The sequence below is a fragment of the Fusarium oxysporum genome, chromosome IV (assembly GCF_013085055.1).
Source record: "Fusarium oxysporum Fo47 chromosome IV, complete sequence".
Classification (NCBI taxonomy): Eukaryota; Fungi; Ascomycota; class Sordariomycetes; order Hypocreales; family Nectriaceae; genus Fusarium; species Fusarium oxysporum.
In genome coordinates this window covers 4,673,930-4,696,543 of record NC_072843.1, presented here as the reverse complement: position 1 = coordinate 4,696,543, position 22,614 = coordinate 4,673,930, and the positions used below count along the sequence as shown (strand labels likewise).

General features: G+C 47.6%; 10 protein-coding genes across 10 annotated transcripts; 5 read left to right on the top strand and 5 right to left on the bottom strand.

Annotated features, from left to right (window-relative positions):
• Positions 1-1,186: 1,186 nt before the first annotated feature.
• Positions 1,187-2,108, bottom strand: FOBCDRAFT_160255 (uncharacterized protein; the record flags this gene model as incomplete). The annotated part of the gene is made up of 3 exons (XM_059608396.1): positions 1,187-1,368; positions 1,424-1,823; positions 1,915-2,108. Coding segments are annotated over 3 exons (771 nt in total), but the record flags the coding sequence as incomplete, so codon positions are not given.
• A 792-nt stretch (positions 2,109-2,900) lies between these two features.
• On the top strand, positions 2,901-4,685 carry FOBCDRAFT_273433 (uncharacterized protein; the record flags this gene model as incomplete). Its single annotated transcript, XM_054704412.2, has 1 exon — positions 2,901-4,685. One exon carries the CDS (start codon positions 2,901-2,903, stop codon positions 4,683-4,685), a length of 1,785 nt encoding a protein of 594 aa, XP_054560387.2.
• A 919-nt stretch (positions 4,686-5,604) lies between these two features.
• Positions 5,605-6,678, bottom strand: FOBCDRAFT_200987 (uncharacterized protein; the record flags this gene model as incomplete). Its single annotated transcript, XM_054704411.1, has 1 exon — positions 5,605-6,678. One exon carries the CDS (start codon positions 6,676-6,678, stop codon positions 5,605-5,607), a length of 1,074 nt encoding a protein of 357 aa, XP_054560386.1.
• A 1,397-nt stretch (positions 6,679-8,075) lies between these two features.
• FOBCDRAFT_222242 (uncharacterized protein) lies at positions 8,076-8,957 on the top strand. Its single transcript, XM_031177894.3, has one exon. It carries the CDS (start codon positions 8,146-8,148, stop codon positions 8,851-8,853), a length of 708 nt encoding a protein of 235 aa, XP_031043781.2. The 5' UTR covers positions 8,076-8,145; the 3' UTR covers positions 8,854-8,957.
• A 252-nt stretch (positions 8,958-9,209) lies between these two features.
• FOBCDRAFT_222241 (SGNH hydrolase-type esterase domain-containing protein) lies at positions 9,210-10,164 on the top strand (the record flags this gene model as incomplete). The annotated part of the gene is made up of 1 exon (XM_031177895.3): positions 9,210-10,164. A coding segment is annotated over exon 1 (529 nt), but the record flags the coding sequence as incomplete, so codon positions are not given.
• Positions 10,165-10,247: 83 nt separating this feature from the next.
• On the bottom strand, positions 10,248-11,192 carry FOBCDRAFT_222240 (glycoside hydrolase superfamily). Its single transcript, XM_031177896.3, has one exon. It carries the CDS (start codon positions 11,181-11,183, stop codon positions 10,416-10,418), a length of 768 nt encoding a protein of 255 aa, XP_031043783.3. The 5' UTR covers positions 11,184-11,192; the 3' UTR covers positions 10,248-10,415.
• A 1,488-nt stretch (positions 11,193-12,680) lies between these two features.
• Positions 12,681-14,694, top strand: FOBCDRAFT_222239 (general substrate transporter). Its single transcript, XM_031177897.3, has 4 exons — positions 12,681-12,902; positions 12,954-13,361; positions 13,416-13,961; positions 14,013-14,694. Exons 1-4 carry the CDS (start codon positions 12,713-12,715, stop codon positions 14,498-14,500), a joined length of 1,632 nt encoding a protein of 543 aa, XP_031043784.2. The 5' UTR covers positions 12,681-12,712; the 3' UTR covers positions 14,501-14,694.
• Positions 14,695-16,643, bottom strand: FOBCDRAFT_222237 (C6 zinc finger domain-containing protein). The gene is made up of 2 exons (XM_031177898.3): positions 16,406-16,643; positions 14,695-16,311 (listed from the first exon to the last, which is right to left on the bottom strand). The coding sequence occupies exons 1-2, from the start codon at positions 16,498-16,500 to the stop codon at positions 14,709-14,711; spliced, it is 1,698 nt and encodes a 565-aa protein (XP_031043785.2). The 5' UTR covers positions 16,501-16,643; the 3' UTR covers positions 14,695-14,708.
• Positions 16,644-17,190: 547 nt separating this feature from the next.
• FOBCDRAFT_200981 (beta-lactamase/transpeptidase-like protein) lies at positions 17,191-19,115 on the top strand (the record flags this gene model as incomplete). Its single annotated transcript, XM_031177899.2, has 4 exons — positions 17,191-17,722; positions 17,777-17,914; positions 17,969-18,239; positions 18,290-19,115. 4 exons carry the CDS (start codon positions 17,191-17,193, stop codon positions 19,113-19,115), a joined length of 1,767 nt encoding a protein of 588 aa, XP_031043786.2.
• Positions 19,116-19,505: 390 nt separating this feature from the next.
• Positions 19,506-22,588, bottom strand: FOBCDRAFT_131296 (alkaline phosphatase-like protein; the record flags this gene model as incomplete). The annotated part of the gene is made up of 4 exons (XM_059607881.1): positions 19,506-20,477; positions 20,838-21,443; positions 21,498-21,817; positions 21,865-22,588. The coding sequence occupies 4 exons, from the start codon at positions 22,586-22,588 to the stop codon at positions 19,506-19,508; spliced, it is 2,622 nt and encodes an 873-aa protein (XP_059464796.1).
• Between the last annotated feature and the right edge of the window lie 26 nt (positions 22,589-22,614).

Sequence of the window (22,614 nt, the reverse complement as noted above, 5' to 3'; positions counted from 1 at the left end):
TAGGATCGAAAAACTCGAGTAGTCCGTTCTAGCGACTGTCGCATTGGTGTGAGACCGTACATATGATGTCGTAGGCTGTCCGGCAGTGTACTCTGCTCATTACTTGTCGAATTGCTATAGGTGTTGAAGCTGTGGTCAATCTGCTCCAACAGGCGAATAACGGCCTCAATTTTGTGAGTCACAAAGCTCTGATACTTATTGAGCCAATCATTCTAGATCTTGCGCGCCATGACCATTGCGTCCGAGTTGTCCGTGGTAGAGTCGATCGCATTGGTAATAAAGCCAAACCCCAAAGATCCAGCAAGGTCGGCAGCTTTCTCGGTTGCATTGATGTCAACAGTTGCGGTAAAAGCTGTTAGTTAGCTCCTTCTTGACATTTCCCTCCCAGCACTTCACAACACCGTCAGGCCAACGCTTCTAGGGAACATAATACTTTTTAGATAGTTTGTCTCCAATGTCCAACACAACATTTGCATTATCATTTCTATCAGCCTACATCAGAGAGCACTCAGTAAATATCCCATCATTCGCTTCAACAGCATAGCTGGCGGAGGTATTATCATGAATGTCGGTTATGCGAAGAACAAATATTTTCTAAGCTTGGAGAGTAAGTCCGATCGAACAGATCGTAGAGGAGTCAATCATCTACTTCTGGAGAGCACTTTGGGTAAGGTTCTGACCAAGTCTAAGGAATCTGCCACCTTGAACTGTTTGTAAATTCCACTAGTATCGGTAACAGGAGTGTCGATGATCCTCTTGATGGAGTCAGATAACCCCACCGGGAGAGGAAGCGACATTGCTCCACTGCATAAACTTGTCTGTCTTGGGTAGACTTGACAGTCGTGAGGACGTGGTTGACAGAAGTGGCGGATTTGTCTATGACAATGCCTGGCCTTCTGCAAAAAGAATCAGACGCATAGAGGGAGCAAATGCTCGACTAGAAAGCTGCATTGGTGCGACGTCATCCTTAAGGAACAGCCTCCAAGCTTGCAAGGAGCCCAGTTCGCTTCTTCTTTCACGATGCAAATAGGCAACATAAAGACCTCACTAAATCAACCTCTAGATGAAATTGAGTGCCAAAGTTATACGCAAAGTTTTACTTAGATAGCTCCCGTTCTTAACAATTAACAACGGGAATATTAACCTTATCAATAAATAATATGTAAATTATTAGGCTCACTAGACCTTAGCCAGTACCCCGATAAATGTCATAACACTCAGCATTAAATACATATCAGGTACAGACTGACTACTACTAGAGGACTTGGTGGAAGTTTGCGCTGCTGATATTGTTACTGTAGCACGCGTCTTAGCAGATAAGGTTGGTAGGTCGTTAACCTCGGTTAGGGTGGGTTTATCCTGTGCTGACTGTGATAAAAGTTAATATTCTTAAAGAGATAATGTAATGTAGTGCTTCACTTACATGCTCTTTCCCAATAACTGACGCGAAGTTATCACAGGTCGCGTACCCCCAAGCATTGGATGTTGCGGCTTCCGTGGCTAGACATGAAGTGTTCCCAATGTATTGACAAGTGTATGCCAACCGAAGCAATCGCGGTTGGCACTCGCAAGAACTCAATCTTGACGTTTCTATATCAGACGTATACGGTAGGCAATCGCTAAGAAGATTTCTGGCAGTTTGGCAAGCCTTCTCTACGTCGATACAGAGCTCCTCAGGGTACTCAGTGTATGGCTCGGCTGAGGGCGTGGTCGGAGAAAAGGTAACATAGCTACCGCAGAGACTCTCCCAAAGCTCGATGCCTCTGTCAAATGTTCCTTCGAACTGGTTGCCCAGGAAGCAGAGCTGTAGCTCATTCTCACACCTATTATCGGGCATAATCAGCATCAGCAATAATAGAAATTACTGCGATCTGCTGTAAGGGAAGCACTCACTTATACAAGGAGTCCAAATACTCTTGGTTACAGAGGCATTCTTGCTTTCCTGGGCGTTCTAATACAGTCGCGCAAGCGTTTCCGGAGTTAAGAAAATCGTTGCAGGCAGGGAATGATGTCACGTCAGACCCGGCCTCGCAAGTCCAGCTGGTGGAGATTGTTTGCGCGGTGCAACTCTGTAACAATGATGCTACCAGAATGCAAGGCTTCATAGTCCCGTGTTACTATATGGTACGGGGAAAGAGATATCAGAAGGGCTCCGTAGGTCCAATTGTTGTCAGGTGATACAATAAAACCTGATAAAAAGTTGCAGTCGTATACAATACTAGGTCAGAGAGAATGCCACAAGTAGGGGTTTTATCCTCCCCCTCTCCAACCACTAGTAATCATGTGAATAGTCAGTGCATCAACTTTGTCTCTGGTCCTGAACTTTTATTCGGTGATGTAAACTCCAAAATGGCAAGCTGAAAAAGTGATAAGCCATCATCACATCCCGTAATGCAAGGTTGTGAAACTCGCGCAATATGATTGGTTAATGGGTCGTCCTAGGTCCAGCCTCACTTATCCTTTTAACCATTTTGGATTCACTTATCAGCTGTGGCGTTAACCTGAGTTGCATTGAGAACTTCTCTAAGAATTGGCAAGCTTTTTGTATTTATGAGTATAAAAGGCAGTACTCGAGGCAGAGAAGTACACAAACATCTCTTTAACTCTAAGACTAATCCAACATGCGTTACAGTGCAACAAATCCACATTTTTTAAAGGCCTTTTGGACTTCTATAGGTCAATGTAAGGAATGATCTTGCTGTTTCGTTCTTTATATATTGGCACAAGGCAGTATAATAAGAGATTACTTTATCTGACATTACATCACAGCTCTTGAAAGCATTATTGCGTCCTTAATCGGCATTATCAAACAAGTTTCACAATCTATCAGTCGTAAATACAATGCATACAAGCAGCGAACCCCCCTTCAAAGGCCACCGCTGCTTCTCACAAACCAGGGCATGGCTCTTCAGCTCCTCTGCCAATTTGTGTTAATTACCACTATCTGTGCACTATGGCATCGATCAAATACCAACAATGGGCTCGTTACTGTGGGAGACAATCGTGACCCTTCATTTGACTCCAGGGGCTTTCATCCACCCCCGATCCTCAACTCTTCTATTGTCTGGGCCACTGTTCCGGCGTGGATCATGTCTGCCTATTCCTCGCTGTGGTCTGCAATGCTTGATTCTCTCAAAAAGGTCTATCTTCTTTTAGAGCTTGAGAAAGAAAACCAAAAGCACATACCATTTGTTGAAATATTGGTACGGCTTTTGAGACGAGTCTCTCATCACCAATCCACTCAATCTCAGTCTCCCCCACAAACAAAGCACTCTACAATTGGAAAAACTTTATTGTTGGACTATGGGGAGTGGCCTGTCATAAACGGTATTCGAGCGGCTTTGGTAGGCCATGTACTTTTGGGCTTCTGTCTACTATTACGAGCAGGGCTGTGGACTGCAGGTGGTCTCACCGCGGCAATCTTCGCCACGGCTTTGGTGCCTTCAGAAACGCCTGCCACTCTCTACAGTACACAATACTTTGACGAATATCTTGGCTGGAACGAGGGCAGAGGAGCTAGCAACTCTTCTATTACACCCGCTTTCGACATCGTGAGTGCAAGGGTTTTAAGAAGCGGAGATGACTACCCTTGGACCACAGAGACACACTCTTTCTTGCCATTTGTCCCAGTTAATAAGAACGCCCCTGGAAACTACACTTTCAAAAGTGAGGCATATTCCTCTACAGTTAACTGTACTATTGCTACTGAACATGACCTGGTCAAAATAGGAGGGATCAGGCTAGATCTCGAGGAGGGTGACGAATTAGACTCTGCTCAGCTTCGATTTGGCTTTCAGTCTGGCGGCTGTAACGTCAATAAGTGGTTCACTATAACTAATAACACCCTGCAGTATGCGAGAACTTGGTCTGCCGACTGTGGTTTGAGTAGCGGTCGAGCAAGATTTGGAATGTTTTCGGGTAACTTTAACGCTACCGAAAGGTTCCGTCTCTCTAACTTAACTGTTATAACTTGTCAGCCTCTGGTATATAAGTCCAATGTAACATTGGAAATGTCATTTCCCAACGACACCGCCACTCCAAAAGTTATCAGGTTTTCCGAAACAAGCAAGCAACAGATCTGGCCTTTTTTCTTTTCCAACTGGCTGCGAATTATCCCTCGATACTCTGTTTTCGATCCAACGGTGTACAATGACATGGACACCTTCTCTCGCCTCGTTATAGGACTGGCCTCCAAAGAACCGACGCTTGACACTTTACCCGAGATACAACAGATCGCCAACTCCTTTGGAATTGTCTTCGCCGCTCTTTTCTCAAACTTCGTGACGCTAGAAGGCTATTCTAACGCACCAAAACGAGAAATCGTCAGCACCCTGTCAAGGCTAAGGCTTCGGCTATTTGTCGTTAAGTCGGCTGCGTTAGCTACAGTTGTTATCCTTGCCACCACATTTGTCACTACTGTTATCCTGGCAATTTCTTTACACCGCAACCGACATATCATTAGCCATTATATGGACCTCCTGCTAGGTACGGCAGTGCTGTTACGGAATGGAAACTCTTCCGGCCTTGAGAGCTTCTTGGACGACCTTGTAAACTCAGGTAATGCGCTTAGCCCTGGGTTGAATGGGGTTGATATTGTGAAACTTGCCAAAAGGCGGCCGGATTTAAAAGACTATATAGTATGGGCAGAGGGAACACCAAGAACCTTGCATGTAAAGCGGCCATAACATGGTATAATAGTCTATAATGCCTATAAACTACCTTGGTTAATAACTAAAAGGCTTGCGGTGCAGCAGCTAAACCACCGCTTGTCTTCCTACTTATTGCCAATATCCTAGATTCTCTCATTAGCCTCGCTCTTAAACTGTTCCTTGTCTTCCTGCTGGATCTTATTTAAAAATTCAACCTTGGGGACATGGAGCGACCCCTAAAATTTCCAACCCAGTTATGCAAGTGTATCTCTACTTTACTCTCTTCTTAGCCTAATTATATTATATTACTTCTTGGTCTTGGGTAATATTTATTTCTCTGCATTATGACTTATAGCTATTGTTGTAATACAATTTTATTCTTACTTAATTTAGACTAGTAAATCTTACTAAATTAAATAAAACTTTTTTATGTATTACCCTCCTGCTAATTATATTTAAATAGTATTTACTATTCTTCTTATATATTTAAGAAAATATTATTTCCTTTTTATTTTTTCTTTCTCTATATAGATTAATAGAACCTACTAAGTTTAACTAATTATTATATTATTATGCCTTACCCCTAGTTACTTTTAACTATATTAAAGAAATTAACCAAACTTTAAATATATTACTTAACTGGAATTCTAATTAAAATTACTTTATATTCTAGGGAATTATTATCTTTTAACTAATCTTACTATTTATTTATTTATTTACTATTTTACTTCCTAAAATGGTAATAAAACCTACCCCCTGGATTTTTCATAAAGCGTACCCCATGCCATTAATAGCGCATTTTTATTTTATATGGGTTTTTTTTATAAATTCTACTAAAGCTCATTGCCCCCATTATGGGCAGAGTTCATTGCAATGGCCCAACTATCAGGGATAATATGGTATATAAATTTAAGAGCCCAAGTAAAACCGGGTTACTAATAAATACAAGACTTAGTTAACGCCTTTTAGAAAGGCAACCCAGGGCTGTCTGAACCCCTTTCCTTACATCCTTTTCAAGTTTAGGTAGGTTCTCGTTAGAGAAATCAACACCTTTCTCAAGTTCCCTCTGAAATTCGCTGAGGTCCATCATCTCTGAGGTAATCAAACCTGCTATCTTCTTCGGGTCCGACGCAGATTCCGTCAAACTGGTCAAAATTTGCTCCAGGCAAGGTCGATAGCTACCACTGAGAGTATCGCTTACGCCATTCGAAACCTTTTCCGCCATCTCCTCTGGGAGTCCGATGAGTTTATACGTCAGATAACCACCTAAAAATGTCCATCCTGCGATGCTCATCGTGCTCGCTGCACTCGTGACCCCGAGTTTTGTTGCTAGAGTTTTCGCAATAACTGCCGTGATAGTAACGACGCAGACTTTCTTTGCAGCCGCTTTGACCGCCGCAGCTGCCATGGTGTTGCTCATGACATGGGCAGTGATGGTTGCGACGTGGTGAGCTGTCGCTTTAACTAGCATTTTTGCGAGAATCTGACCCGCCGTAGAGCCAGCAGCAGCCATGACACCTTGGCCTATAACACTTCCGAGCTTTGAGTGCGTTGCATGCAGGACGGCCTGGCTCATGACATCGTGGATCAGCCTAACCAGTTTCGCTTGTGAGATCTTGAGACCTTTGGCGCTCAGGTTGCTCATCACAATCTTCAATGTTTCCTGCAACACAATCTCGTTGGCCAGAATCTTCTGCGTTAGGTATGCATTCAACTCGTCGGAATGTTTCTGCAACAGCTCGGAATAGCAATTACAGACGACTTCCACCACAGGATCAGTCAGGACTGAGTCTAGACCGTGTCCATTGTAAGCCTTTTTGGCACAGAAGTAGCCCAAGACAATCAGATATGAGTCCAACCCAGGATGATGTGTTCGATGCTGCGCAGGACCATAGGCATCCTTCTCAATTATCTGGCCTATGTCGCGCCTACGCTGCTGTCTGACATAATTATAGACGCTTGATCGAGCATGATTGATGAACTCGACTTTTTGCGTCGCAAGTTCATCAAGTATATCGCTTGAAGACATTTCTGAATGTTTCGCTACCGAAGGTAATGGATATTGGAAAGGAACAAGAAGTGGAAGGGCTGTCTAGCATAGAGTCAGGAAATTCATCTTTTCAAGAGGTGCTGGCCCATTTAAATGCTGCTCCTCATCCCAAAATACAAGAGCTGTTTCAGCTGTATGCATTGTAGCATATTATAGCACCGGTTCTATTCGGAAACTAAACTTGTGCCAGTCTAGGCGCCAGATATATTACTTGTAGTTGAGACCTGTGGCTTCTAAATGGCATTGTCTAAGCGGAATGTGAAAACCAAATTTGGATTTATCTGGAGCCAACATCCATCAGCTCCGTCCCGATACGGACACAGTACAGTAAATCATGTCGAAGAAATCGAGCATGTCGCCGGATCAGGACGTGGCGAAAGCGAGAAGGCAAGGAAGCCGCCATGAACGGAAATGTCCGCGGAAATGTCTCCCGAGCTGAACGCAATAAATGACTTGCTTAAAAGAACTTTAAAGAGGTTATACAACTAATAAGAGAAACAGTTATTCCCCGGGAGCCAGCAGACGGAAGACCTCCAGTTAGCAAAAGAAAAAGTTAAAATATTTCTTAAATTTACTCTTAATTCAACCTTACTTTACTTAATTCTTTTTTACTACTTATTAGCACTTAGAGTTTCTCTCTAACAGTCTTTAACATCTTGCGTCGCGGCTCAGGCCTAGACTCATTGATTGAGACATGGGCTTAGGCGGTATGAGCCTAGACCCTCACCAGCTTAAAAAGTGGCTTATGAGCTGAAAACCAGCGCGTTCCGCTTAGCCGTTTAAAGAATCGTAAAATGGTCTAGACTCTATGTACCAAATAGTCACATAAAGCTTGGTAATTAAGGCAGAAGTTGGCTCCCTGTTACATGAAATCCCCACAGAAGAGGCTTGACTAGTTCGGTCTACATGGCAATAGGAATCTGTTCCTTGTTCACTTTGACTCCAGAAGGAGACTTGTCAAGGTATTGCAGTTAACAAGCTTATGCAATTACTTGCTGTCATTATCAACCTTTGTGCCTTTCTACATTGTACATTGTCACCAGCCAAGGCAAAGATCCAAGCAATACAAAAAAGGGACTTTGAGGTGCCTTATTTGGGTCATTATCTCTTGATAAACTGTAGGTGAATTGATTCTCCGCATCTGCCAGAGCGCTACTACAACCGCTCTGGACTTGAAATTTAGCGTGACCATTCATCTTATCACTAGTTGGCAAGGGAGCTGCGGCTGAAAGGCTCACGAGTAACGAATCAAAGCGCCACCTGCCAGAGTTTTTCGATTGTCGTATTATCACAGCGTGGGATCAGATCATGAACATGTGATGCGTCAACCTTAACTATAAATTCGGTAGCCCTCGCCCATGATCAGAGCCTTCAAACTCGTGTCACCAGGCTTCCCATCAAGACTCAAGTATTTTCACTCGACTTCGACTCCAATCAATATACATCATGATTTCCCTATTTCCTCTACTATCTCTCCTTACCCTCAGTTGGGCCTCACCTGCTGTCCTTACTCCCCTCTCAATCTTTAACGACAATTCCATCAAAACCGTTAACCAGCCCGACTCTGGACTACTTAATTTCACCCTTCATTCCAGGGATACTCTTGAGAAGAGAGCCTTGACCCTAGCCTACCTACTATGCGATGTCACTTTCAACGGCCGCAATAACGCAAACTGGCAACCTTTCCAAGTCAAGGGCGAGTTAATGCTCGTTCAGGGAATCCCTTCCTCTGGAACCACGAACGGCGCGAACCCATATGATGTAGTTATCTCAATTGGCACCCCTATTTCGAACCCGGTAGCCGGAAGCATCAGCTATGTCACTAATCGATATCTCAATCCCTTCATCAGCGGTCGTCGGGATCTGACACGTCTTGACTTTGCAAGAGTCTCTGCTACATCCAACACGGTAACAGTTAGTGTTGATACATCTCTTGCTGCTGCAAACCAGATTTCTGTTTTTAATGCACGGAGTGGATTTATTGCCAATATTTATAACCCGGCTACTGGAGGTTTCAATCTGGTTTTTGGAAACAATGGTGCGATTTCGGGTAAGATTGTTATTACTGGAAGGGCACCTGTTTCTGGAGGCCAAGCACCATATCAGGCAATTATCAGTGGAAAGGTTAAGCAGAAAGGAACATTTACGCTTTAGACACCTTGGTTATATATTATTCGAATAAGGGATAACAGGCTTGGGCTTATTGACCGCTTAGGTAAACTAGTAGTTTATAGGATAATACAGGATACTAAAAGGACATCCTTGCTTTTTTCCCCTTAGTACAACATTTGTCGGGACAGGTTATCCCGTGCCTAAATAGGAAACCCGGAGACTAATGCAAATTTGGAAAGGCGTTGATTTTCCTGCTTTCAATAAGATAGATAAATTCGCTTCCTGCTTTATTTTCTATTGCTTAAGGTCGCGATAAAGTCGCTTTGTTATTACTGCTGGACCAGGCTGCGCAGATATCATAGCCACATGTCTCCACCTCAAATTGCACCAATGAACGTCCAATCATACCAATCGCCCTCAGAACTTGCTGCCCAAGTGGCATCTCTTCCTCCACCACGGCAACTCCTCCTCTTTGGAGACTCTATCACACAGGGGGCCTCCTCACTGCAGAGCGAGCTGGCGAGACGGTACGTTCGACGGCTCGATGTACTAAACCGGGGTTTCGGTGGGTACAACACAAACTCAGCTTTGACTCTCCTACCGTCGTTCTTCCCAGCAGTGGCACCCTCGAGAACTGTTCCTCGTGTCGCTGCTATGACGGTTCATTTTGGTGCCAACGACTCTTGTAGCCCTGGCGAGTCTCAGCATTGCGACCTCGACACGTTCAAAACAAACGTCAGACGTATTTTGAACTGGGAGGGTGTTAGGCTTCACGAGACGAAAGTACTCCTTGTGACGCCCTCTCCCGTGGAAGAGTATCGGCTGCCACATGACGGAAAGGGCAGGGCAGACCGAGTGGCGATGTATGCAGACGCGATCCGGGATATCGGGAAGCAGGAAAATGTGCCCGTCGTTGACCTTTGGACTGCAATGATGCGCACCGCTAATTGGAAAGATGATGCTGCTGATGGCATATTGCCTGGGTCTTCAAGGACAGTCCCCAGCATGGAACTTGGGCGACTCTTCTACGATGGTCTTCACTTGAACCAGGAAGGGTATGGAATCTACACGGAAGAGCTTTTACGTGTCCTTGAAGCGGAAGTTCCTGAATGTCGGATTGAAGGCACTGACGAGTGGTATCCCGAGTGGATTAGGTTTCATCCGCCTGCAGGATCGAGGGTAGTCTAGGACGACTCCTGACTTGCTTGCAAGAGGCTGCGAGATAGATAGATTACCGTTTACCATGCGACTGAATTTTGTTTATCTTGCAGAACCTTTACAAGTAATCTATGGTGTCTAAGGGTAAGGTAAATAGTGAACAGAGAACACACAGTTAGGATACCATAATAAGAGCGTTTATTTTGAAGGGACAATACAACATACCACATCATATGCTACAGCAGAGAATAGAATAATAAATAAAAACATATATACTGAAGCTATTGCATATAAACTAACCCTAGATATATTACATATGCTGCCGCAAGTCCAGTCCACAAGCAGTGCTTTATTCTGCTTTTTTCTTTGCTGCTGGTAAATCCGTTGAGGTTGGCAATAACGTTGATCCACGATGCTGCAAAGATTTCGACCACCTAGAGATCATCCTAGTTTGGGCGACGAGAGGAGGCTCGGCGACGGGCAGCAGTCGAGACAGCCTTTTTGCTTATGGCCTGCGCATGATCAATCACCACGTCCTGGTACTCTTGCGTGCCATAGAACATTGCGTAGTCATCGTAAGGGTTTGCACCACTTGGAAGGTTTGTCCCGAATTGCCAAAAGCTATCATATGCAATGTCGCTGTCAATGATCGTTTGTTGCCACTGCTGCAGGACAGCCGTGCGGTTTGAGGTTGTGCTCTCAACACCATATTCTTCCAGAACGATAGGCTTGCCGTACTTGAGCGCCAGTGCTGCGTGATCACGGATCCATTGGTTGCCCCAAGGGTACGTGTAGCCCCAGCCAATGGGGTACATATGAACAGTACCGTAGTCAAGTGTGGAAATCTTCAGGTTGGCCTCGAAATCGATACCCTCAGAGCATGAGTACGCATAACCGAGACTGGTGTCGTCCGAACAGAGCCAGCCTTCGTCGCCCAAGGACACACGATGTTTTGGGTCTAGAGATTTGATGAAGCTGGACAGCTCTGTGGCCCAGCTAGTGATCACACTGGTCTCGCAGTTCTGACACCGTGGCTCGTTGCAGAGCTGCCAGGAGAAGATAGCTGGAGAGTCCTTGTAACGATTGACGATGAAAGTTACATAGTCTCTGTAGGCTTTCTGAGCCTCTGCATGGGTCCAGAAACTCTCGTGGGTGCATCCAAAGTAGGCACAGTAGGTGTTGATTCCACCCAGGTCATCCCAGTTATTCAGCATGGGTAGAACCAGCTGAATGCCGTGCTTCTCTGCGGCAGCAACAGCGGCGTCGAGGCGCGCGATGCCGTTGGTGCCATTGTTGATCGTGATGGTCTTCTTGGTCGTGTCGAGGAACTGAAAGTAGACAGGCTGATCAGCTCCCGTGTTGGTGTTGCCGAATGCCCAGACGCGAGTGACTTTCAGCCCACTGTCAGCGATCTGAGACATGGCTTGCTCGACATCGGCGTCTGACGTGAGGTGACTCATCCACCAGGTGTTGGTGCCAGCGAAGTATTGATTCTTCCCGTCAATGTTGAAGACTGGTGATACTTCTCTCTGTTTTGGCCGGCCCTTGGCGGCCGACGCCGCTGCAAGAGCAAACAGACTGAGCAAAGGGGATACTCTCATAGCTATCGAAGATGTAGGGTGCGTCTACACAAGGCTTGTTGTTGGCAGGATAAACAAATTGGCTTGCAGTGAGCCGTAAGAGGTTACCTACTGTAAGATATGTAGTTATTTATACACCAGCCTCGCGGGACAATAATGGCTGTTGGTGTCTTCATGTAGAACAAGGGACTGAAACATGCCCCGGAGACAGTTTAATAAACTCGTCACCCAGGTCCGAACCAGAAGTGGTAATTCTTTTGCGTATCATCTTGGGGGTGATTGAATCGACCAAGTCGATCCCTGGGACCCGTTGGTCACTCTAATCGAGCCAGGTTCCCTGGCAATGGTGCTGTCACGGACTGATTAGAAGTGGATGCTAAGCTCCAGTGATCTGACACGCCGATAAATAATAACAACCGGGCACTGCGCAACATCTTATTATTATGATACTTAGGCAATATTAGATAAAATCTCCCTATCTTCTAAGATATTCCTCTATTATCTTTATACTTACGCATTTGCCGTACAGCTAACATATGGCATTGTTAAACTCTTCACTCTTGGCTGTGTTATGTCCCTTGTGCTTAGAGCTCATTACCTGGTTTATCCCTGCTGGCCTGCCTCCCCGCATTCGATAATTCGATCATTCGATGTTGTATTGTGTGCTTTGGTCGATCATCCCCCGCGGGGAAGTGGAGCGATGCTTTTGAACTGGAGTTTTCGTACCCCAGGTCAACTAACTCGTTCAAGCGCGGTTAGTCTTGTTCCGCCCTCATTTAGGGTCGGTTCCCGCTTCTAACAAAGTCAGTTCGGCATGGTTATGCGGCAACATATGCCAGCCAAACAACCAATCCGGACTCGCAAAAGACATAGCAGCAGCCATGCTTGCGGATGACCATTGACCCCCCTCAACCTTACCTTTTTAGGCACGGGTAGCCTTGATCCGACCTCGCATCCAGCGTTGACTAATCCACTGGGCTCATTTAGGGTTGTCCCGTTCCCCGCATCTAACAAAGTCGATTCGGCATGGTTATGCCGCGCAAGACCATACCGACTTGCAAGAGACATCGCTATAGATATTTAAGTTGATGCGATCCACAGCATAATGGCTTTATTCTTCCTCCTTCCCCACGGTATTCCTCTTCAGCGAGTTCCCTACCATAATGCAGAAGGAAGACGATAAAGTTCAGACCGTTGAGAGAGTCCCGGACTCGGCAGCCGCTGATCTGGCGACATCGAAGACAGCAAAAGTCCAAAATGTTGCCTATAGCGATGCCATAGCCAAGGATAACCTCTCTCCGCGGGCAACGTCCATCTTCAAACTCTATGCAATTATTGCTCTTGTCACGCTAAGTAAGCATCTTCACAACATGCACATACCCTACAACTAATGGCCATCCATAGATAATTGCGGTAATGGTTTTGATGGAACTATCATGTCGTCCATTAATGCTATGGATCCTTTCCATAAATTCTTCGGAACTGAAATGCAAGGTTCTTCTATTGGAGCTGTCTTTGCGCTCTACAGCGTCGGAAACATCCTTGGCTGTCTTGTTGCCGCTCCAGCTGCTGACATCTTTGGGCGAAGGTTCGGCATGATCACCGGGTCAATCTTTGTCATCATTGGTACTGTGATCCAAGCGGCGGCCCAGAATGTCGGGACATTTATGGCGGGGAGACTGTTCCTCGGTTTTGGCTGCACCATCGCAGTAACTGCATCTCCTATCTATCTAGTTGAGATGGCCTACCCTTCTTGGCGCGGAACTCTGGCTGGTCTGTACAATGTAGGCGGTTGGTATATTGGATCACTTGGTAAGTTTCAGTTACAGAACAAAATTCGCGGGCCTTGAACTGACATCTTGCCAGCATCTACATGGACTGCCTATGGAACAGGACGATTAACTTCGAATTGGTCCTGGAGGATCCCCATCATCATCCAGGTCGTCCCCGCGTCCATCATCCTGTGTGGCGTATGGTTCATCCCGGAAAGTCCCAGATGGCTCATGAGTCACGGCAAAGAAGAGCAGGCACGGGCTGTGCTCATCAAGTATCACGGGGATGGCAATCCCGAATCAGCTGTCGTGAAACTGGAGCTTGACGAGATGCGTGCATCCATCGAATACCAGGAAGAAATCGAAGCCAGCCAAAAGTGGTGGGATTATCGCATGCTCTTCGATAACAGGGAGAACCTGCACCGATTTTACTTACTCTTCTTGGTCGCGATTTTCTCTCAGTTTATCGGTGGTTCGGTCATCACTTACTATATGCCCGTCATTCTGGAGAACGTTGGCATCACCAGCTCTTCTCAGCAGCTTCTGCTCAACGGCGTCAATGTCATTTTCGGATTCTTCAGCGGCGTTGCAGGTTCATTTGGCGTTGAGAAGTTTGGACGCAGGCCTCTGTTTCTTTGGGGTGAGTTGACATCCATCCATCTCATATACAACCATGACTGACATTCCCCAGGCACATTCTTGACAGGTCTCGTCTATATCCCTATCAACGTCATCGCAGCCAAAGCCCACGGTCATGTTGACACATCAACGGGCTACGCCTTTATTGCAATGATTTTCTTGTATGGCATTTTCTGGTCTTTCTGCTGGACTCCTCTGCAGTCTTTATACCCCAGCGAGGTGCTACGCAATGACATTCGAGCCAAGGGTATGGCCGCCTCTGGCTTCTTCAGTGGTGTTTCGGGCTTCATCAACACGTATGCCACACCTGTCGCTCTTCAGAAAATCGGTTGGAAGACATACACCATTTTCCTTATTTTACATTTTGTTGAGTGGGGAATGATGTATTTTGCTCTCGTCGAAACAAAGGGCCGGTCTCTCGAAGAAATCGACGAAATTTTCAAGAGCCCCAACCCTGTCAAAACATCCAAGCAGAAGCACGAAGTCTACATCAAGGAGGGTGCAGGTGTCACTGCCGACTTGGGCGCAAAGGAAGCCTAAATGTATTTGTTGTTTAAGGAGACAAGATGGACACGTTGCACATGGCCGGGTATATTGCTAGCGTTGAACTTTTCTCGTGCTCCTTTCGATGCCAGAGCTGAGTCGTTGGGTTCTGATGTCGGTCTTTTGGTAGTGGTGAAAGTATGCCTGCTGGTGGATGGGACTGAGATTATTGAGTTTATTAGTAGTGTTCTCGATATATTCATCATTACCATCGTATAACCCTGCTCCGCCCAGCAACATCGTCGAGTTTCTCTCGCCACGTCCGCAGCACGGCACGAGCCTCTCTCTGTCCTGTAAACGCAAATGTGATGTTAAATATGCGAAACATTGGGTCAACCTCCTCCTCTTTCTGCCCGTCCTTCCCTTCGCCTCCATCAGTCCCAGCATCCAAGCCTAGCTCAAGCCGGTATTCACACGCCGCCTCCCTCTCCCGGTCCATGATCGCCTCTGCGAGGCTTGCAGAGATGAGGCTGTCCCAGCCGCCCTCCAGCCGCGGGCGCCTGAGCAGGGTCACAGCACGGCGGCGGGTTGACTGTCCGATACCACTGTGGGCGACGAGGAAGAGGTGCTGTGTATAGGATACCCGGCGGGTCTTCACAGGATCGAGGTTCATGATCTGCTCAGCGAGGTCGACTATAGACTTGTACAAGGCGGGGAGGTCATTTTGACGCTTGACCAAGTCATGTTCCTCGGGGTCCTGAATCAGGAGGAGGCGATTGGCGCTTTGGAAAAGGTGCAAGGGGAGCATGGCATGCGGCTCCCGTTGGGTTGAGTTTACCTCTTGTTGGAAAATATCCATTGCTTTGCTTATTTCTTTGTAGCATCGGGTATGCGCGTCCTGTCGCGCTGCCAGCATTGACAGTCCTGCTGGTCCAGACTTGCCCGTCTGAAGATCCCCGAGCTGCTTGGCATGTTCTTGGGAGAATAGGATCAGGCCGCTGAAGAGAGACTCAGCAGCGCAATAGGCTTGATTTATAGTGTCTGGCGTTGGGCGGTGCGAAGGCCGCGGTGCTGTATAGTAGCGCCATGTGTTTAGTGTCTTGTTTCGCAAGAGCAGAGCCGGACTCTCAGTTATACCGCCATGGCCAAGTGCTTCTAACTGCAGCTCAAGGGTGACCAGGATGGACTGTATCGGCGCAATCGATACCGGAACTGTTGAGATCCAGCTCTCGTCTTGGGCAGCCTCCGGGAGCTGTTCCTGATTCAAAGTTGTCCTACCTTTCGTAGCTAGACCCTCAAGTTCACGGAGGAGATTGCATCCAGCCTGCAGATGTATCCTTGTCTGATCGTGAAGTCCTTTGATCGTGCATACATACGTGAATATAGTGCTGACAATAAGCGCTCTCCACCGATCTGCATGTCTCGGCGACCTTGACTCGATGAGACAACGAATGGCCGAATTAAACTGCTTCAGAGCGAACACGCTCCGCGATCCTTGGCCATGCTGTGCAAAGTCCTCGTGGGCAGAACCGAGGCTGACAACGGCGTGCCAGATGCCCGCGTCGGACATGCATATGCGCGGTACCTCGGCGAGCCAGAAGTCGGCGTAGAAAGCCCCAGCGAGGGATGGCGCCGTGACTTCGAGGAAGAAACGGTAGCTGCGCACCTCTTCGGGGCTCTGGCGTGGCAGGATGAGCTTGAGATCGGCAGTAGCGTTGTAGGAGTCGGAGGATTGAGGGGAAGGTGATGTGGAGGTTGACAATGAATAGGATGAAGATGGAGGAAGAGTGTACCCGTCACATGTGCGGCCGGTGGAGGTACAGCGCACACAGACAGGCTTGCCTTCGTCGCACTTTACTCTGCGGATCCTAGCAGAGTCAGTGCGTTAGTGTGCTAGACTATGAAGTAGGGGACGCGTGCCATACTATCGACATGGTGCGCATGTCAGGCGTCTGAACTGACCTGCAAGTCTGACAGCCCGTCTTAACCTTGGGGTGATATGCCCGCCGCAATCGACTTGCGCCAGCTGTAGACGCTTTGGATGGGATGTCGACCATGGCGCGGGAGTCAACGAGCAAACGATCCTTTGTGCAGTCCTTTTTTTCTTTTTAACTCATCGCGCGCCCACTGGAACGATTTGTAGCGACCAGCTATTTGCACTGAAGTATCCAAGATGACATAGCCAGTGCGAAGGCAGTTTTTGCCAATGGGTCGCAGGCTCGCAGCCAGTACGGGAAATGGGGCAAGGATAAGACCCAAGCACAAGGTTCGGGTTATCGATTCCCCGATCCCATGACTACCTTGTGTAAGATGGATAAGGTGAAATAATCAGCACTAACAGGGACAAAAAAGGGTCCGTAAATTGCCATGACTCGAATTGAGCGACCCAGCCAATCACAGCACAAGTACAGTACAGACGCATGCTGATTGGTCTGTCTCTCAGTGGTGTAAGCATAACCATTTGTGTACCGTATTCCATTACGAAATTCATCACGGCTACACGAGACTAAGTGCCAGTCCCTGGAGCGGGCCGGCCACTCAGAGGGCTTACTGAACACTCTGGAATGTCTCTTGGCCAGATCATGTCTGCTGTTGCCTTGGTGTAATGGAGTTCTTATACACCTACACGCGCGTCCATTGACTTTTGCCCAGGCGCCTTGTTCTATAAAGTTGACGGTGTGACCCTCTCTGTAAATTACTCTTTCTTCGTCTCTCATTCTCACACTGGCCTTTCTTCCATTCTCATCATGAACTACCTTACTCTTGTCCTTTCTTTGGGCCTTGCTACCTTACCGCAGCAGGCCAATGCTCAAGAGACCCCATGCCCTCTCCTAGGTGCCATCTTTCCGCCCGTCCAGCATCCGATCAAGTCCAGTGCTTTTTCAGACACAATTGCCCAGCTCAACGCCACCTTCAACGAGCTTGACCGTAATGGCACTCTCGAGGGGTTCAACACTACCTTCTACATCCAGGCCTTCTCCGCTTCGGACACCCTTTTCCAACATGGATACGTCCCTCCCTCCATGAAAGGTTTCTTGACTTCAGGGAGTCTCAACGAGGATACCGTGTTCCGCGTGGGTAGCGTTTCGAAGCTTCTTACAGTCTATACCCTGCTCGCCGAGGTTGGAATGAAGCGAATGAACGATCCCGTGACGAAGTGGGTGCCTGAGCTAGCCCATGCAGCCAGGAAGAACAAGGGGGATCCCACCCGCAAAGTACAGTGGGATGAGGTTACTATCGGGCAGCTCTCCGGGCATCTAGCAGGCATCAGCCGGAACTGTAAGTACCGCCCTAAGTAGAGGCAAAGTCACCTCTTCTAATACTTGCATATAGTTGGTTTCTTCGATATGAGTTCCGTCATCGAATCTACTAACCAGAATCCCGAGTTATATGGTCTCCCCATCCTAAATAAAAAAGAGAAACCACACTGCAGTGTCTCAGATCCATCTCTGAGACCTTGCTCTCGCAAAGGTACATATTCCTACCCCGTTTGTTTAAGCGCATTTGCTGATGCTTTACCCACAGAGTTTTTCCAGGGTATCACGGCTCCAACCTTCTTACCCATCACCTCCACTGCAAATACCCCCGTGTACTCCAACGTCGCGTACCAAATACTCGCCTATGCTCTCGAGGGCATGACTAGAAAGCCATTCAAGAAGTCTTTTCAATCCTCCCTGCTCGATCCTCTCTCCATGAAGCGTACAGGACTGGAGGCCCCCAAGAACAAGGAGAACGCCATGATCCCCGAGAATGAACAGCTCTCGTGGTGGAACGTTACCACAGCAGATGGTAGCCCGTAAGTCAGCTCACCCTCAATTTCCATCTTACATAGCTAACCTTCCATAGCTATGGCGGCATGTTTTCCACAGCTGCAGACCTCACACGCCTCGGTCAATCTATCCTCAACTCTTCTATACTCAGCCCGTCCGAAACCCGCTCCTGGATGAAGCCCATTACCCATACCGCGGATGTCCACATGTCCGTTGGTATGCCTTGGGAGATCCGGCGCACGTACATCCCCCTCGGCCGCAGCGGAGCCCGGGTCGTCGATCTTTACACAAAGAACGGCGCCATTGGCCTTTACACTGCGATTTTTGTCCTTTCACCGGACCACGAGATTGGCTACGTGGCGCTGATCGCAGGAGCTAACCGTGCCTACCTGTTAAGCTACCTTCCTGACCTCCTCGCACAAACACTACTGCCAGCCGCCGAGAACGCGGCCCGTGACACCGCCGTTAAGCGGTTTGCTGGCACCTTCAAGGGCCCCAAGAGTCAGCTGACAGTCACTATGGATGATACGCTCGTGGTACGCAACTGGACCCGCGGCGACGTGGATGTGATAGCCATGCAAGCCGCGCTTACATGGCCAGGGTTAGATATAACACCGGTGCTAAGGCTATACCCGATGGGATTGGAAGGAAATAAGAGAATGTCTTTCCGAGGTGTTTTTGAAGCTCAAGCCGTAAATGAGTCTACAGCAGAGGCTGAGACGAACGCGATAGATGCGAACATTGGTCCTTTCAGTGGTGGGTGCCTGTCATGGGGAGGAGTTGACTCGTTGACCTATGGCAACATTGGGGTTGATGATTTCGAATTTGAGGTTGATGGGGATGGTAACGCAACTGGCCTTGTACCAAGGGTGATGAGGGAAACTCTAGAGAAGGTTGGTTAATTTGCAGTTGGTGCCTGTGGCTGAGAGCTTATATCACCCTGGGGGAGGCAAGAAAACTTGGGTCCTTTGTCCTAAGCGATGAAAGTATTTGGGTAAGTTGAGTGTATTTCAGTAGACCTTTAGGCCAGTTGATTTTGATACCTTGTTTTAATATCACAAGTGTTATTACGCCCCGAGGTCACCATATAGAACTTTATACATAGCAAGCAGATCTCAATACGCAATTCTGGCGGAAATATTATCATTGGAAGCCCAAATGCAAAGATTTAAGCATTATCCGCAATTGATTGAGGCTTCTACAAAACCCAATCACAAAGTATGGCATCCGACCAGATATTATATGGTGACCCCGTGTCCTCACCCCGTGTCCTGAAGCTGGTTGTAATATAGTTATAGTAATATAGCCTTTGCCCATTCTGAACCAACAATATTTCGAATCTCAGCACAAACACCCTCTTTCCATCCTCTCATCACAAAAGTATTACTGTCATTACCACTATCCAAGAAGCAGCCATACGAGAGCAATACAAGAGCTGCAGCCTCATGCGCTTCAGCAAGCCTCATAAACTCTTTCCCAACAAGGCAAATCCATTGCAACGATGCTCTATGTGCCGGGCACCACTCTGATGTCTGTGCTTTTTTCACCAACCACTTCATTAAATCCAGAGCATCCTGACAGATCTGTTTGATGACTGGGTCCTTTTCTTCCTCTAGGAATGTCAAAGAATTAAGCATCTGGAGAATGGGATCGAGGGGCCCACGATCCGGTGGTTCGGCCTCAGTGACATAGAGTATAAGCTCGTGCCGATCTGGTCGTATGACGCCATATGCGTCCGAAATAGCCCTGACCCCCCTCGTGAGCCTGCAGGTGACGAGGAGGTCGCTCAGCATGGTAGAAGGCTCGTTCTTCACCCGTACAAGTTCTTTGACTGAGCCTTGGGCATAGGAGTTGATCATCATGAGAATTGAGGCGAGATGACACACTGGGCCGTTATCGATATTAGCTTTCGCTACTGCGTGTCTCATCATCCTCGCGGCGGCTTGAGAATACTTGAGTCCTAGAGAAGCGTAAATATCCCTTCGTATCCGATACCCCGGCACGTTTACTTGTGAGTGATGGGCAGTATGCGCTTGTTCGAATGAGGATATAGCCAGTATGAGGTTCAGGATAACTGGATGATCGAATGCGAGGTGAATTACTTCATGCTGGAAAAGATCCTCTGACCCTCGTTGATGAACAATGGCCTTGTGAGAAATCTGGTGCCAGTGGCATAGCAACTCTCTATCATGTGCAGCCAGGCCTTCTGTAGGAGACGGCGCAATTCGTTGGAAATGAGTGATGTCGATGCTCGGCACCAGAGCCTTATTTCGTGGTGACTGCGTCCTGCTACGCGACGAACTTTCTTGGGCTATGAGGCTACACGTCGAGCTACGGCGAACGCAGGCTGTACATGGAATCGCTTCGTCACACTACAATGGCCGTAAGCGATCATTCATCTTAGTCAGTCGATGTCATTTATTACCTTGACCTTTCTCCTCTTGCACTGCAGGCAGCCAGTCCGTGTCTTTTTATAGGTCATTTCGAGGAGTTTAAATGGAATCAACAGGTAATTACAATGAAATACTACTCTGGGTCGGGCGGTGATAAGGGATTTGGTCCAACACCACTGTGGACCTCAATCACGCAATCACGCAATCCATCCCTCAGAACGCGTCTTCCACTAACCCCGTCTCGGCAACGTACGTGGCCCAGTGCACAAGCATTTCTTCCAAAACTTCAGGCCTCTTCTTTGATAGATCATGTTGTTCAGCCGGATCCTTCTCCACGTCAAATAGCTCCCAATTGTCGCCGCCTTGCTTTGCCAACAAAACTGCCTTCCAATTTCCCCTGCGTATGGCACGATTACCGAACAGCTCCCAGCCATGTATATGATCCGCATCCTGGTGAACGTTTGGATACTCTGTAGGAGCTGAGAGATGGCCGACCCATGACTTTCCTCGGGGATTGACAACTTCTCGACCCCTAAATGTTTTTCCTGGGTGCTGCACTTGTGCAAGATCGAGGATGGTGGGCAATATGTCCATTACTGTTGTGAAAGTGTGAGAAATAGTCTCGGGAGCCGATGAGATTGGAGGGAATCGTATAAGGCAAGGACAACGAATACCGCCCTCGGTGGACCAGCCCTTGAACCCACGAGAAGGCGCAGTAGCAGCACATGCCCACCGAGAGCCATACCAGACATATGAGTCGTGTTTTCCAATATTCTCGAGGCTGTTATCATAGTGCGCAGCTATAAGTTCACCAAGAGTTTTGAACGATGACAAGAGCTAAGTCTCACAGTCAGCATCTACTTCCACATTAAATGGATAGGGGTGACAAACAGGTGCAGCTTCCAACGTAGATCCTTCTGCGCCATTGTCTGACATAAACAAGATGAAAGTGTTGTCAAGTTCGCCAGATGCTTCAAGTGCATCGACGACTCTCCCAATGTTCTGGTCAAGGAGGTCAACCATTGCTGCATAAACCTCCATCTTCCTCGCAGAAACAGCTCTCTCGTGATCAGTGAGGTCTTCCCATTTCACGCCAGCTTCGAAGCCAACAGGAGGGGCCGCTTCGACATCGGATGGCACAAGACCCAGCTCTTTTAATTTGGCCAGCCTGTCTAGTCTGAGCTGGTCGGGGCCATTGTCGTATTTTCCGCCTGGGTCCATCAGTATGGAAGCTTGGTGGCATGGACTAAGAGCTTACTGTATTTGTTTATAACATCTTGTGGCGCCTGCATTGGCCAATGTGGCGCCGTATACGCCAAGTATGAAAAGAAGGGCTGCTCTTTTTCCTCTTTGGTTCTGTTGCTCAACATATCAAGCAACTTATCTGTAAAGAAGTTGGTAGAATAAAAGTCTCCAGGTAGGTCTTTCTTTCTATCCACCGGACTTTGGTTCTCCATCCAAAATCCATCGGAGGTCAAGAGCATAGTATCTTGGTCAGCCTCGAATTGCGGTTCGTAGTTGAAGTGGTTGCCACAACCAGGCAAGAAACCAAAACTCTTCTTGAAGCCTCTTGCACTCGGCGACACGTCAGGAGTCATCCCCAGATGCCACTTTCCAGACATGAGAGTTAAGTATCCTGCGTCTGAAAGAATCTCAGGCAGAGCAGCCACTTTCCAGTTGAGGTAGCCTTCGTAGCCAGGCTTGTCGACGTAGTCAGGATACTTTCCAGTAAGGTTCTTCTTCATCTCAGCAAATTCGGCCATCTGACCAAGTCCAGCGATGTGGTTGTCTGTCCCAGAGAGAAGCATTGCTCGAGTAGGTGAGCATGCCTGAGCGGTATGGAAGTTGGTCATGCGTATGCCATCTTTGGAGAGGCGGTCCAAGACAGGGGTGTCTATCTCGGAGCCATATGGTTTTACATCACTGAAGCCAAGGTCATCGGCGACGATGATAAGAAAATTGGGTCTTTTGGCAACAACCATGATTGTAGAGTAGAATGTAGGGGGGT